This window comes from Cavia porcellus, unplaced genomic scaffold, assembly GCF_034190915.1.
Source record: "Cavia porcellus strain 051 isolate PalLab524CR breed Dunkin Hartley unplaced genomic scaffold, mCavPor4.1 scaffold_23, whole genome shotgun sequence".
NCBI lineage: Eukaryota > Metazoa > Chordata > Mammalia > Rodentia > Caviidae > Cavia > Cavia porcellus.
The window spans coordinates 32,143,983-32,154,937 of record NW_026947506.1 but is presented as its reverse complement, the minus strand read 5'-3'; the positions used below and the strand labels follow the sequence as shown (position 1 = coordinate 32,154,937).

Genomic DNA, 10,955 nt, shown 5'->3' with positions numbered 1-10,955 from the left:
TTATGATTTTAAAGAGGTTATAAACAGATGCAAGGTTATAAACAGATACCTATGAGTCAATGATTTGACTAACTAAAAATCAGTGGGGAATGTTGTACACTAGCAAAAAGCTTTGTTATATTTCTATTACACCAAAATACCTGTAATGTGGCTTACTGTTCTATATGCGTATTTTTTTTCCTCTGGGTGACCTAATTGATATGTTAATCATATGCTCTCCTCTGTAAAGAATTGTAAATTCCTGTGAGACTTCTCTGTCCTCTCCTAAGGGAAACAAAGGTCTTGCTCACCCTTAGTGGGTCAAGGATTTTCTCATTTCCTGATCCACGCCCATAACCTTTACTTTGTGAGCTGTGATATATACTGAAGGGCGGCAAGTACAGAGGAATGACATACACACCTTTTGCAATCTCCAACTGCACTGTGTCGCTGGGCTCAGGATGTAATAAATCAGCGCTGCTTTTTAAAATGTTTTTGCCTCATTTTTTGAACTCGAGCTTGGGGTTTTTGCCTCATTTTTTGAACTCGAGCTTGGGGGCTCATTTGTGGATTACAAGAAGGCAGGTACCAGCCATGCCACCCCACCACCAGCCTCAGGGACCTTTGCACTAACCCCATTCTATTTTTTAGACAGTGTCTCACTGTATGCTTGAACTTGGGATTCTTCTGCTTCAGCCTCTCTGACTTCCTGCTGGGATTACAGGTGTGTGCCTTCACTTCCAACTGAAGGAACCAATTGTTGATTTCCCAGGTGCACGGTGGGATCGTGGGAGAGGCTGCTCTCTGGGCGCTTCCACTGGGGCTCAAAGCCCAACTAGTCTGTCTGACGGCAAGAGGGAAGGTAACGGTATTTGCACTCTTTCTGGGACATCCCTGCAGGAGCTGCTGCCAGGAGAGGTGGCTCGGAAGGCCAGCTGAGGACTGGCCAGTTCAGAGCCCTGGCCTGTGGCTGCAGAGGGCCCCCAGCCCAGATCCTGTGGGCAGCCTGTGGTCACACTGGCATTCTGGGGCCTGCCCGGCATGTGGGGAATGTTGCAGGAAAAGTCCTGGCCTTTCTAGAGGCTCTGAAAAGGGAAGTGTTCCGAGATGGGGTGGGTGGTGGGTGGGAGGTGCTGTTTGTAGGGATGTCACCCCTGAGCCAGGAGAGGGACAATGGGAATCCTAACAATGGGGGCTACAGCCAGGCTTACACCCCTGCAGATGGCATTTTGGGGCAGGAAGAGTCTGGGCTCTGCTTGGTCCATGTGGCCTGGGTGGCCCAAGATCCTTCCTAAATGGGCCACGGAATTCCTGCCCTGCAGGTCATGGCCTGGTGGCCTGTGCATCACCAGAATGGGGACACTGGGCACCGAATGTGCCCTTCTCACTGAGGCCATCTGGCTAGCCGGTTGCTGGCCTCCAGGGATGACGGCCTACAAGGAAGGAAGGTACCACAGCGGCAGGGAAGGCTGGGGTATGGGGTCTGCAGGCCTCTCCCCAGCTTGAGCCCTTCCCACTCCCCACCTAGCGAGCTCAACTCTTCTTCCGAGGCTTTGCTCCCTGCAGACTCTGCTCCAAGGCCACCAGCTGGGGCAACCCGCGCTCTGCTTCCACCCAGAGCCGATTCAGCACCGTGATCTTCGGCTTTGGTCCTCTCCAACCCGGCTCTTCCTCCCAGTATGGGGGCCGCATGGCTGTGGTTGTCCTCAGGAGTGGGGGTGGGGCGACGGCCCCGCGGGGGGCGGGCGGAGGTGTGGAGCTGCGGGAGCCCGCGGTGCACGCGCAGGGGGATGCTGGGGACTCAGAGAAGCCTCGGGACCCCCAGGACCGCGCCCCACCCGGCCCTCCGAGCTCACCCAGCTCTGCCGCTTCCCCCAGCCCCGGAGGGGCGGGGCCTCGCGGGTGACGTCACTCCGCCTATAAAACCCCGGGCGCCACGGGCCGGCTTTGTGGAGCGCTGCGGAGGGAGCGCGCGCGGGTAGGGCCGCGAACAAAGGAGCTGGGCGCCGCCGCGGGGGACCGCCACCCACCTCCGGGCCGCCACCATGACCGCCAACGGCACGGCCGAGGCGGTGCAGATCCAGTTCGGCCTCATCAACTGCAGCAACAAGTACCTGACTGCCGAGGCGTTCGGGTTCAAGGTGAACGCGTCGGCCAGCAGCCTGAAGAAGAAGCAGATCTGGACGCTGGAGCAGCCCCCCGACGAGGCGGGCAGCGCGGCTGTGTGCCTGCGCAGCCACCTGGGCCGCTACCTGGCGGCCGACAAGGACGGCAACGTGACCTGCGAGCGCGAGGTGCCCGGCCCCGACTGCCGCTTCCTCATCGTGGCGCACGACGACGGCCGCTGGTCGCTGCAGTCCGAGGCGCACAGGCGCTACTTTGGCGGCACCGAGGACCGCCTGTCGTGCTTCGCTCAGACCGTGTCCCCGGCCGAGAAGTGGAGCGTGCACATCGCCATGCACCCGCAGGTTAACATATATAGCCTGACCCGCAAGCGCTACGCGCACCTGAGCGCCCGGCCGGCCGACGAGATCGCGGTGGACCGCGACGTGCCCTGGGGCGTCGACTCGCTCATCACGCTGGCTTTCCAGGACCAGCGCTACAGCGTGCAGACCGCCGACCACCGCTTCCTGCGCCACGACGGCCGCCTGGTGGCCCGCCCCGAGCCCGCCACTGGCTACACGCTGGAGTTCCGCTCCGGCAAGGTGGCCTTCCGCGACTTCGAGGGCCGCTACCTGGCACCGTCAGGGCCCAGCGGCACGCTCAAGGCGGGCAAGGCCACCAAGGTTGGCAAGGACGAGCTCTTCGCCCTGGAGCAGAGCTGCGCCCAGGTCGTGCTGCAGGCGGCCAACGAGAGGAATGTGTCCACGCGCCAGGGTGAGTGGGACACCGCCCCGCGCGTCTTCTGGGCCGTGCACAAAGCGCATTCTCGCAGCCTCCCGCCCTTTTTTCGCCCGCAGCGCCGCTGCGGCCCTCAGTGTCCCTTGCGCCCCCATTAGGCGCACAGGCCACCCCGCCTTGCCACGGGTTGGGATCCCTGGGCCCCCGAGACCCAGCTCAGAATCACCATAGTGCCACAACCCACGGAGTCTGAGTTTTCCTTACACCCGGCTCTTGGGGAGGGGGTGCCCCTCGCCCAATCCCTTGTGGCCGTCCGTCTTTCAGCGGGCCTTTAGCCTAGCAGCGGAGGCAATGGCCACCACTGGGACCGGGCGTCCACCCCAGGCTGACTAGGTGGGGGACGTTAGGGGACTTCTGATCGCGTCCAGTGCGCCGCCACCACCCACCCCGTGCGTTAGCCCAAGCGCGCCTCTCCTTGCGGGGCGGCGGGAGAGGGGGCTCTGAGTGCCTGGTCTCCCCCGCCCCGCGCGCGAGGCCGCGGCCTTTTGTGAGCAGGGGGCGGGTCGCCGCCGCTGGGCCCTCCCTCGCCCCCTTTGTCCTGCTCGGTCCCTGCAGATGGGAAAGCCAGATGCGGCGGGGCGGGGGAGGGTCGGTCCGGGCCTGGGGGGAAGAGGAGGCCCCCACGCCCCACTCGGTGGTGCCCCTGGCCCAGGATCTTCTGGAGGTGGCCTCCCCCTGCGCGCCGCTGCTGGGCGGCAGCGTGGCGAGGATGGCGACGCGCCAGGCACTCCGCCCCGCGTCCTCTCTGCGCTCACCGCACGCCTCCCTCCGCGCCCAACGCCCTGCGGCTGCAGGGGTCCAAGGGCGGCCTTGTCGCGCGCCCGGAGACCCCAGCACGTTTCCCCGGGGAGCCCCTACCCTCGAGTCAACCCGTCCCCGGGGCCTGGCCGGGAACAATCAGTTGCAACCCGATCCACCTCTTCAGGGCCTCCCACCGACGGGCCATTTCCGACCGTCCTGTGCGCCAGAGCGGGAGCCCCTGCCTGCGCCGGATTCTCCGCCTCTCTGGCGGCGGCCCTTCCTCCGGAGCTTAGAGGCTGTTTGCAGCTGGAGGCGCCCCTGGAGGGGCCTGTGAGGGTCTTGCCCCCGTCATGGGAGGCTGGGTCCCCGGGCCCTGGGGAATTTGGACACGTGCCGGGTCAGTGGCCCCCTACCCTCCCAAAGAGACCTCTGAAATCCCATGGCAGTGGACGCGCACGCGCGGGGGTGGGGTGGGGCGGTCACTTGCTGAGTGAAGGCCCACAGAAGCGGAGGGTCTTGCCTCAGGTTACGTAGCGAGTACAGAGCATGCAGGAAGCCGTGTGTTCAGGACTCGGGAGTGGGCTCTGGCTGGCTGCCTTGGTGCCCGTCACCTCCCTCTGCCTGACTGAATTCTGCTGGGTGGGGTGAAATTCCCACATGCTCAGCAGGCATTGAAGACGTGCTGAGATGAGTGGTGAACAAGGAGGGCTTGCACTGTTTTGGGAATTTGATTGAGGTATCAAGGAAAGAGTGAGGGTGCACGATTGGGACCCCAGATTAGTTAAGGTGGGCACCTTTCTGAGGAGGACTCCTGAGCTGACCTGAATGGAGACTAGAAAGTAACACCATGTGGAATGGTGTTGAAGGTAGTGGAAACAGGTTGTGCAAAGGCCCTGAGGTGACCAAGGCCAGAGAAATCCAGTATGCCTGGGAAGAATTTGAGGCTGGGGGATGGGACTGAAGGGCCCCACAGGGCAACTCAGTAAGGCACTACTCTGACCCAGAGATAGGTCTCACGGCCCTGTCCAGATCCTGCTGTCCTGGGCCTGGGTCGTTGGAACAGGACAGCATAGGACTGGACAGCAAGAGCTGGGCGCCTGAGGGTGTTTTGGCGGTGAGCCTAGGCAGATGCCGTGTTTAGTGAAGCTCACTGGGGCGCCAGGTTGTGATTCAGGCTGATGGAGCAGGAGGAGTCGGAAACTGGAGCCTGTCAGAGTTGGCTCATCCCGGAGATTAAAGGGCTTGGGGAAGGCGCCGGCTCCTGGTGTGGGGTGGGGCATAGGGCGTGGCTGGAGGCCAGGCCTGCGTGGCATGGGGCGGGCCCTTTCCGCTGAAGGCCTTGGGCTCTTCCAGCCGGAAGAAGGAGGGACCTGGGATCTCCTCCCACCGGACTAGCGACCTGAATCTGCCCCCTTGCCGGCAGGGCCTGGTGGGGGAGGGGTGCTCCCTACAGAGGCTGCCGGCTCTTCAGCCACAGTTTCCCCATCTGTAAAGTGCACACATCCGTTTGCCCCAGGCTGTGTGTCGGGGGTGGGGTGGGTGGGGGGGCTCACCTTCAGTGGGTCGGCCCAAGGAGCACTCCTTACCCAGGCGGGGTCTCCTTATAGTCACTCCTAGAGTAACTGGCTGCAGAGAGGCTGCACAGCCTGGGCTTTGCAGAATGTCTAAGAGTTCTCCTTAGGCCTCCAATGATGTGTTTGAGCACGGAGGAGGAGGAATTGGCAGTGACTCGATAGTTTTAAGAGCTGGCTAGAAAGAAGTGGATGAGGTGAGGCTGCAGATGATTCCAAGCCCCCTCCCCTAGATGGGGTGGGCTATGTTGGAGGGCACCTATTCTCAGCAAGCCAGGGGAATTTGGGAAATATGAGGGGCCGGGGACTGGGAAAGACAAAAGGGGTGTGCGCGCGCCGGTGCCCCCTCCCAGCTCCTCGGAAAGAAGCTGTAAGACCGCAGAAGCTGGAAGACCGCGGGGCTCAGGGATCTGGAGGGGCGGAGGCGCGCCCCTCCTCTGCCCCGCTGGAGCCCCCGCGTCCCGGCTGCCAGACTCCTCAGCCTGTGACTCAGGTTTTCTGTGCTGCTGTGGATGAAAAGACAAATCCCGCAGAAAACCTGTTCCCATGGTAACAGGCTCCAATTAGAGGCTGGAGGCTGGCGGGTGGCCTCTCAGGCGGGCTGTGAGGCGGGGCGCGAGGAGAGCCTGGCTGTCACAGGTGGGGCGCAGGCTGGCGGGGTGAGGTCGCTGGGCCTGCTGCTGCCTGGCTGAGGGCTTCTTCCGACCGGTTCCAGGACTGGACACAACAGGTTGGGGGCTGAGGAGCTGGGCAGATGGCTGCGGTCATGTTCTGCCTGGGAAGATGGCCGAGGCGTTAATGTCACACAGTGGCTGGCGGAGTGAAGCTGATGCCACCCGGTTGTCACCACTCTGAGTTACCAGAGCTCAGCTACCAGAAGCCTCATGCAGAGCCAGGCACTTTGATGTCTGTTTGTCATCCCAGTTCTTCAGGGGGCTGAGGCAGGAGGGTCTCAGGCTTGAGGCCAGCCTGGGCCATTTAGCGACACCCCGTCTCAAAATTAAAAAATGAAGCCAGAAAAATAAAAAGAAAAACCCACAAATGGAGACGGGCCTCCTGCTTCTGCTTCAGTCCTGCAGTTATCTGCAAGGGGGCTGGAGGCTGGCTTCTTTCCCTGCACATCCTCCTTCCCCGCCCCAGGCTCCTTTTCCTGGGGTGCTTGGGCTCTTCTGTCGCACTGCTGGGGTGGTCCTAAGGGGTTTTTCCTTCTGTCTTAACAGGCCCTCTGCCTGTTGAGATGAGGAACCCCGGTGGGAACTGCGCCCTGGGCACTGCCTTGGTGTCCCAGAGGCACAGGCAGGAGGCTGGGTGGGAAGATGGAGTGTGGTGTTCCCCGGGGTTCCTCCTTCAGACCCGCTGCACAACCGGGGTCACCTCACCCCTGCTGCACAGCCCAGGCACTGATGTGTGGGGCGCAGTTGGGTTAGGAGGTGCCAGCGTCCTCCAGACTCCTGAGTCCTGGGGCTGTGGGCTTCACCGGCTGCCAGCTTTCCTGTCCTCTGGGGGGGGGCGGCTGCTTCACAAAGGGACAGATCAGGTGTCTGCAGGTATGGTGACCTGGGGGGGGGGTGCGGATTTGTTCCTCCAGAACCAGAGAGCCCACAGAACTGCAGGGCTGGGCCAGGCATGGCATTGTACGCCTGTGACCCTGTCGCTCTGTGAGGGTGAGGCGGGACGATCACAGGTTCAAGCCCAGCCTGGGCACTTTAATCACTTAGTGATACTCAAGCTCAGTTTAAAACAGGAAGGGGCTGGGGATGTGGCTCAGCCTGAAGACCGCAGGTTCAGTTCTCGGCGCCATCGCTGCTCCATGGGTTATTCTGTGATGTGGGAAGGTGTACAGGTGGTACAGAGTGCAGGTGCACATCTGGGCAGAGACCAAGCAAACACGGAAGAGCCGGGGGTGCTCCCTGCGGGCGGGGTGCATCTGACTCGGCGTAAACTTCCATGACTTTTCCGGATTTTCTGAAAGGAACACGCATGCTCCTGCTTCACTTTCTTTCTTTCTTTCTTTTTTTTCCTGCTTCACTTTCACACCTTCACAGCAGCAGGAAGGAGATGGAAGGGGCCCCCGTGTTCCGAACCCCGTGCGCCGCCATTCGCCGACATCCCTCCATCTGTGGCTTTGGGCGGTGGCTGTGGTGGTATTTAAAGCAAATCCCTGACACCGGGGCGTTTTATCCATCTGTGCCTAAAAAACAAGGCCAGCTTTTACATAACCACCATGTAAATGAACAATAGCTGATCTTTAGTATCACACCCCAGAGGCCACCTTAGGGGTCTCCCCACCTGGTTCCAGGAGGGCTCTGTCGTTGGTTTGTTGGAAAGCATTACTTTGTTTACTTTTTCGTGGTACTGGAGATTAAATCCAAGGTCCCCACACTGAGTTACATCCCCAGTGCATTTTTTTCATTTAAGACTGAGTCTTAAGTTGCCCAAGCTAGGCTCCAACTTGCAATCCTCCTGCCGCAGCCTCCCACAGTTCGGAATTAAGGCCTGTGCCAACTTCCCTAGCTGGCACAGCTTTTTTTTTTCTTTTTGGTACTGGGGATCTAACTTGACCTAGCACTTGCCAGGCAAATCTCATTCTGTAGTTCAGGCTGGCCTTTAACTCACTTTGCAGCCCACGTTGGCACCAAACTTGAAGCAGTCCTTCTGCCTCAGCCTCCCAGGTGCTGGGATTATGTGTGTGTACCGCCATACCTGGCACCTCTCTGGCTAAGCAGCCCCAACCCCCGAGGTATTTCTTCTCCTGTCCCACACGGTGACCGGCGGCTGCTGGGACTCTGGAATGGAGTCCTGGTGCAGCCCTGCTGTGCTGGCTGAGGACTCTGAGCTGCACACTGGGGTCCCTGTAGTGTCCCCACATGTGGGGCAGGACCATGGTCTGCCAGAACCTGGTGACTCAGTTCTCTGTACCAGCGCAGCTCCCTCTTGCAGGTATGGACCTGTCGGCCAACCAGGATGAGGAGACTGACCAGGAGACCTTCCAGCTAGAGATCGACCGTGACACTCGGAAGTGCGCCTTCCGCACCTACACGGGCAAATACTGGACGCTCACAGCCACCGGGGGTGTGCAATCCACCGCATCCACCAAGTGAGTGCCCCGCCACCCTGCTCCTGGTTCAGCCTGGCCCTTTCTGGAGACCAGGCAGCCCCCTGACCCTCTCCTGCCACCTCCAGGAATGCCAGCTGCTACTTTGACATTGAGTGGCGTGACCGGCGTATCACACTACGGGCATCCAATGGCAAGTTTGTGACCGCCAAGAAGAACGGGCAGCTGGCCGCTTCAGTGGAGACTGCAGGTAGCCGCCATGGGGACCCCAAACCTCTGCCACCTGGGTGCCACCACACCCCCAGGCCCCAGCCCAGCCCCACCTGCATCCGCCCAGCCTGGCCCCACACGCCGCCTACCCGGGCTGCACTGTCCCTCTTGAGCCATACCCTGGCTGCCCAGGCCCCCACCCTGCAGCCCTCAAGGTTCACTGTTCCCTCATCCTGGACAGGGGACGCTGAGCTCTTCCTCATGAAGCTGATCAATCGCCCCATCATCGTGTTCCGAGGGGAGCACGGGTTCATCGGCTGCCGCAAGGTCACGGGCACCCTGGACGCCAATCGCTCCAGCTACGACGTTTTCCAGCTGGAATTCAACGACGGCGCCTACAACATTAAAGGCAGGTTCTGGGGCTGGGGATTTAGCTCAGCGGCATAAGCACCTGCCTTGCAAGCAGGCGGTTGTGAGTTCAATCCCCGGTACCGATAAAAATGAAAAAGACAAAAAAAAAAAAAAAAAAAAAAATAGATAAATAAAAATAAAGGCAGGTTCTGCCTGGCTGCTCTGGGTCGCCCCTGGCTTTGGGGGCTCAGCCCTGCCCCTCTGTGGCCCAGCCCAGGGCCAGTCCAGGCCCCCAGGGGATAGGTATAGCTCCAGATGGGAATAGCCCTGTCCACTGTGGTCACCTGGCCTACCCTAGACTGAGGAGGCTGGGTGGAAGGGAAGGACCGAAAGAAACCCAGGTGGGGGATCCCAGCAGTGCAGAGGTGCTTGACTGGATCTGGAAGTCTTTCATCCCAGTGCCGTGGTGGCTAAAACAGGAGGGTCATAAATTGAAGCCCAGCCTGGGCAATTTATCGGGACCCTGTCTCAGAATAAAATGAAAAATGTACAAGGTTTGTCATTCAGTGCAAAGGCCCTGGGATCAGTCCTCAGTGTCGAGAAGAATGAACAACAAAAATAAGTACAGTGCAAAAAGAATGACCAGGACTAGAATCCCCACTGATGTACCTGCATGGCTGGTGGGCACTGGGGGTACATGGAGGGGGCTTTGGCCCTGGAGGAGAAAGAGGTGGAAGCCCCTGCTGGGTGGGGTGTCCTGAGCAAGGTCTGATGGGGTCTCCCTCCCCAGACTCGACGGGCAAGTACTGGATGGTGGGGAATGACTCCTCGGTCACCAGCAGCAGCGATACCCCAGTGGACTTCTTCTTCGAGTTCTGCGACTACAACAAGGTGGCCATCAAGGTGGGTGGCCGCTACCTGAAAGGGGACCACGCCGGGGTCCTGAAGGCCTGCGCTGAGACCGTCGACCCTGCCTCGCTCTGGGAGTATTAGGTCCCCGCCCCGGCGGCCCTGTCCCCTCCGCTAACCCTCCTCCCCGGCGGCCAGGTGGCAGCCCCTTGCCTTTCAAACTGGAAACCCCAGAGAAAATGGTGCCCCCACCTGTGGCCCCGTGGGTGCCCCCTCCCTGTGGGTCTGCCGCTTCCCTGGGGGCATGTCAGGCCCCTCTGCCCTCTTCTCTGCCATGGGGTGAGGCTGGCACCTCTTTTCTTCTGACCTCAGACAACTCTGAGCCTTATTTTCCTGGAAGTGGCCAGGAGAAGGTGGCTGAGCCCCTGGGGGTAGGGGGCGCATAACTGGAATCTCTTGCCTCACTGGCACCAGGAGGGAGCCCTGGGCCATGCGTGCTTGTCGGGATCCCAGCCCTTCTCCTACCTTCCTTGCTGGGGCCTGCAGGGCTCCCTGGCCTGAAGCCACTGGGGCAGTCCCCCACGCATTCCAGCAGGAGTGGGGGCCGCCCTCTCCTGTCTCCTTTCATCCTGGCCTGACTGGAAGCGGAAAACGACCAAATCAGTATTTTTTTTTTTTTTTTAAATGGATTGTTACTGCTGGAGGCACCCCAGCAAGCCTGGTTGTACTTGTAAGTGGTCTTGGGGGTCCTGGCACCTGTGCCCACCTCCCCAGCTGGCCCCCTCCTGTCCTCCTGCCACCCCCAGCCCTGCTGGGATTGGTGCTCCTGGCTGATCGGACACCTGGATTCCTGAGTGCCATGGAGCCTGTGTCCCCGTACCAGCTGGGCACCTTGGGGTCTCCCTCAGCCTCCTGGCTGCCAGCCCTGCCAGCCCCCCCACCGTCCATCTCACTCTGGGTGTCTTGGTCTCTTTATTTTTTGTAAGTGTCATTTGTATAACTCAGCGCCCATGATAGTAGCTTCGAACTGGAAAGAGCAAAATAAATAACTTGAGTCTGCGGCCTTGGAGCAGCCTGTGTGTGTTGGGAGCGATAAGGGGCCTGGGGTGGGGGAACCTTGGGTGGGATCTTGCCTGGAGCCTGGGTCTGTGCCTGCGCAGGAGCCAGCCCCAGGGTGGTGCTGACCCTGTGTCCCACACCTGGGATGGTAGAGAAGTGCAAGCCGGGGGACATGAACTGCTGGGCTCCTACCTCTGCTGTGGCTCTGTGCACAGGGGTTGCTTTTTTAAAATTTGGGG

The 10,955-nt window shown here is 60.4% G+C and overlaps 2 protein-coding genes across 2 annotated transcripts; both read left to right on the top strand.

Moving 5' to 3' along the window:
* Positions 1-1,121: 1,121 nt before the first annotated feature.
* LOC134472481 (uncharacterized) lies at positions 1,122-1,885 on the top strand. The gene is made up of 2 exons (XM_063234054.1): positions 1,122-1,427; positions 1,546-1,885. Exons 1-2 carry the CDS (start codon positions 1,153-1,155, stop codon positions 1,883-1,885), a joined length of 615 nt encoding a protein of 204 aa, XP_063090124.1. The 5' UTR covers positions 1,122-1,152.
* Positions 1,886-1,912: 27 nt separating this feature from the next.
* On the top strand, positions 1,913-10,720 carry Fscn1 (fascin actin-bundling protein 1). Its single transcript, XM_003470059.5, has 5 exons — positions 1,913-2,856; positions 8,133-8,289; positions 8,376-8,497; positions 8,699-8,866; positions 9,599-10,720. The coding sequence occupies exons 1-5, from the start codon at positions 2,025-2,027 to the stop codon at positions 9,799-9,801; spliced, it is 1,482 nt and encodes a 493-aa protein (XP_003470107.1). The 5' UTR covers positions 1,913-2,024; the 3' UTR covers positions 9,802-10,720.
* The last annotated feature ends 235 nt before the right edge of the window (positions 10,721-10,955 follow it).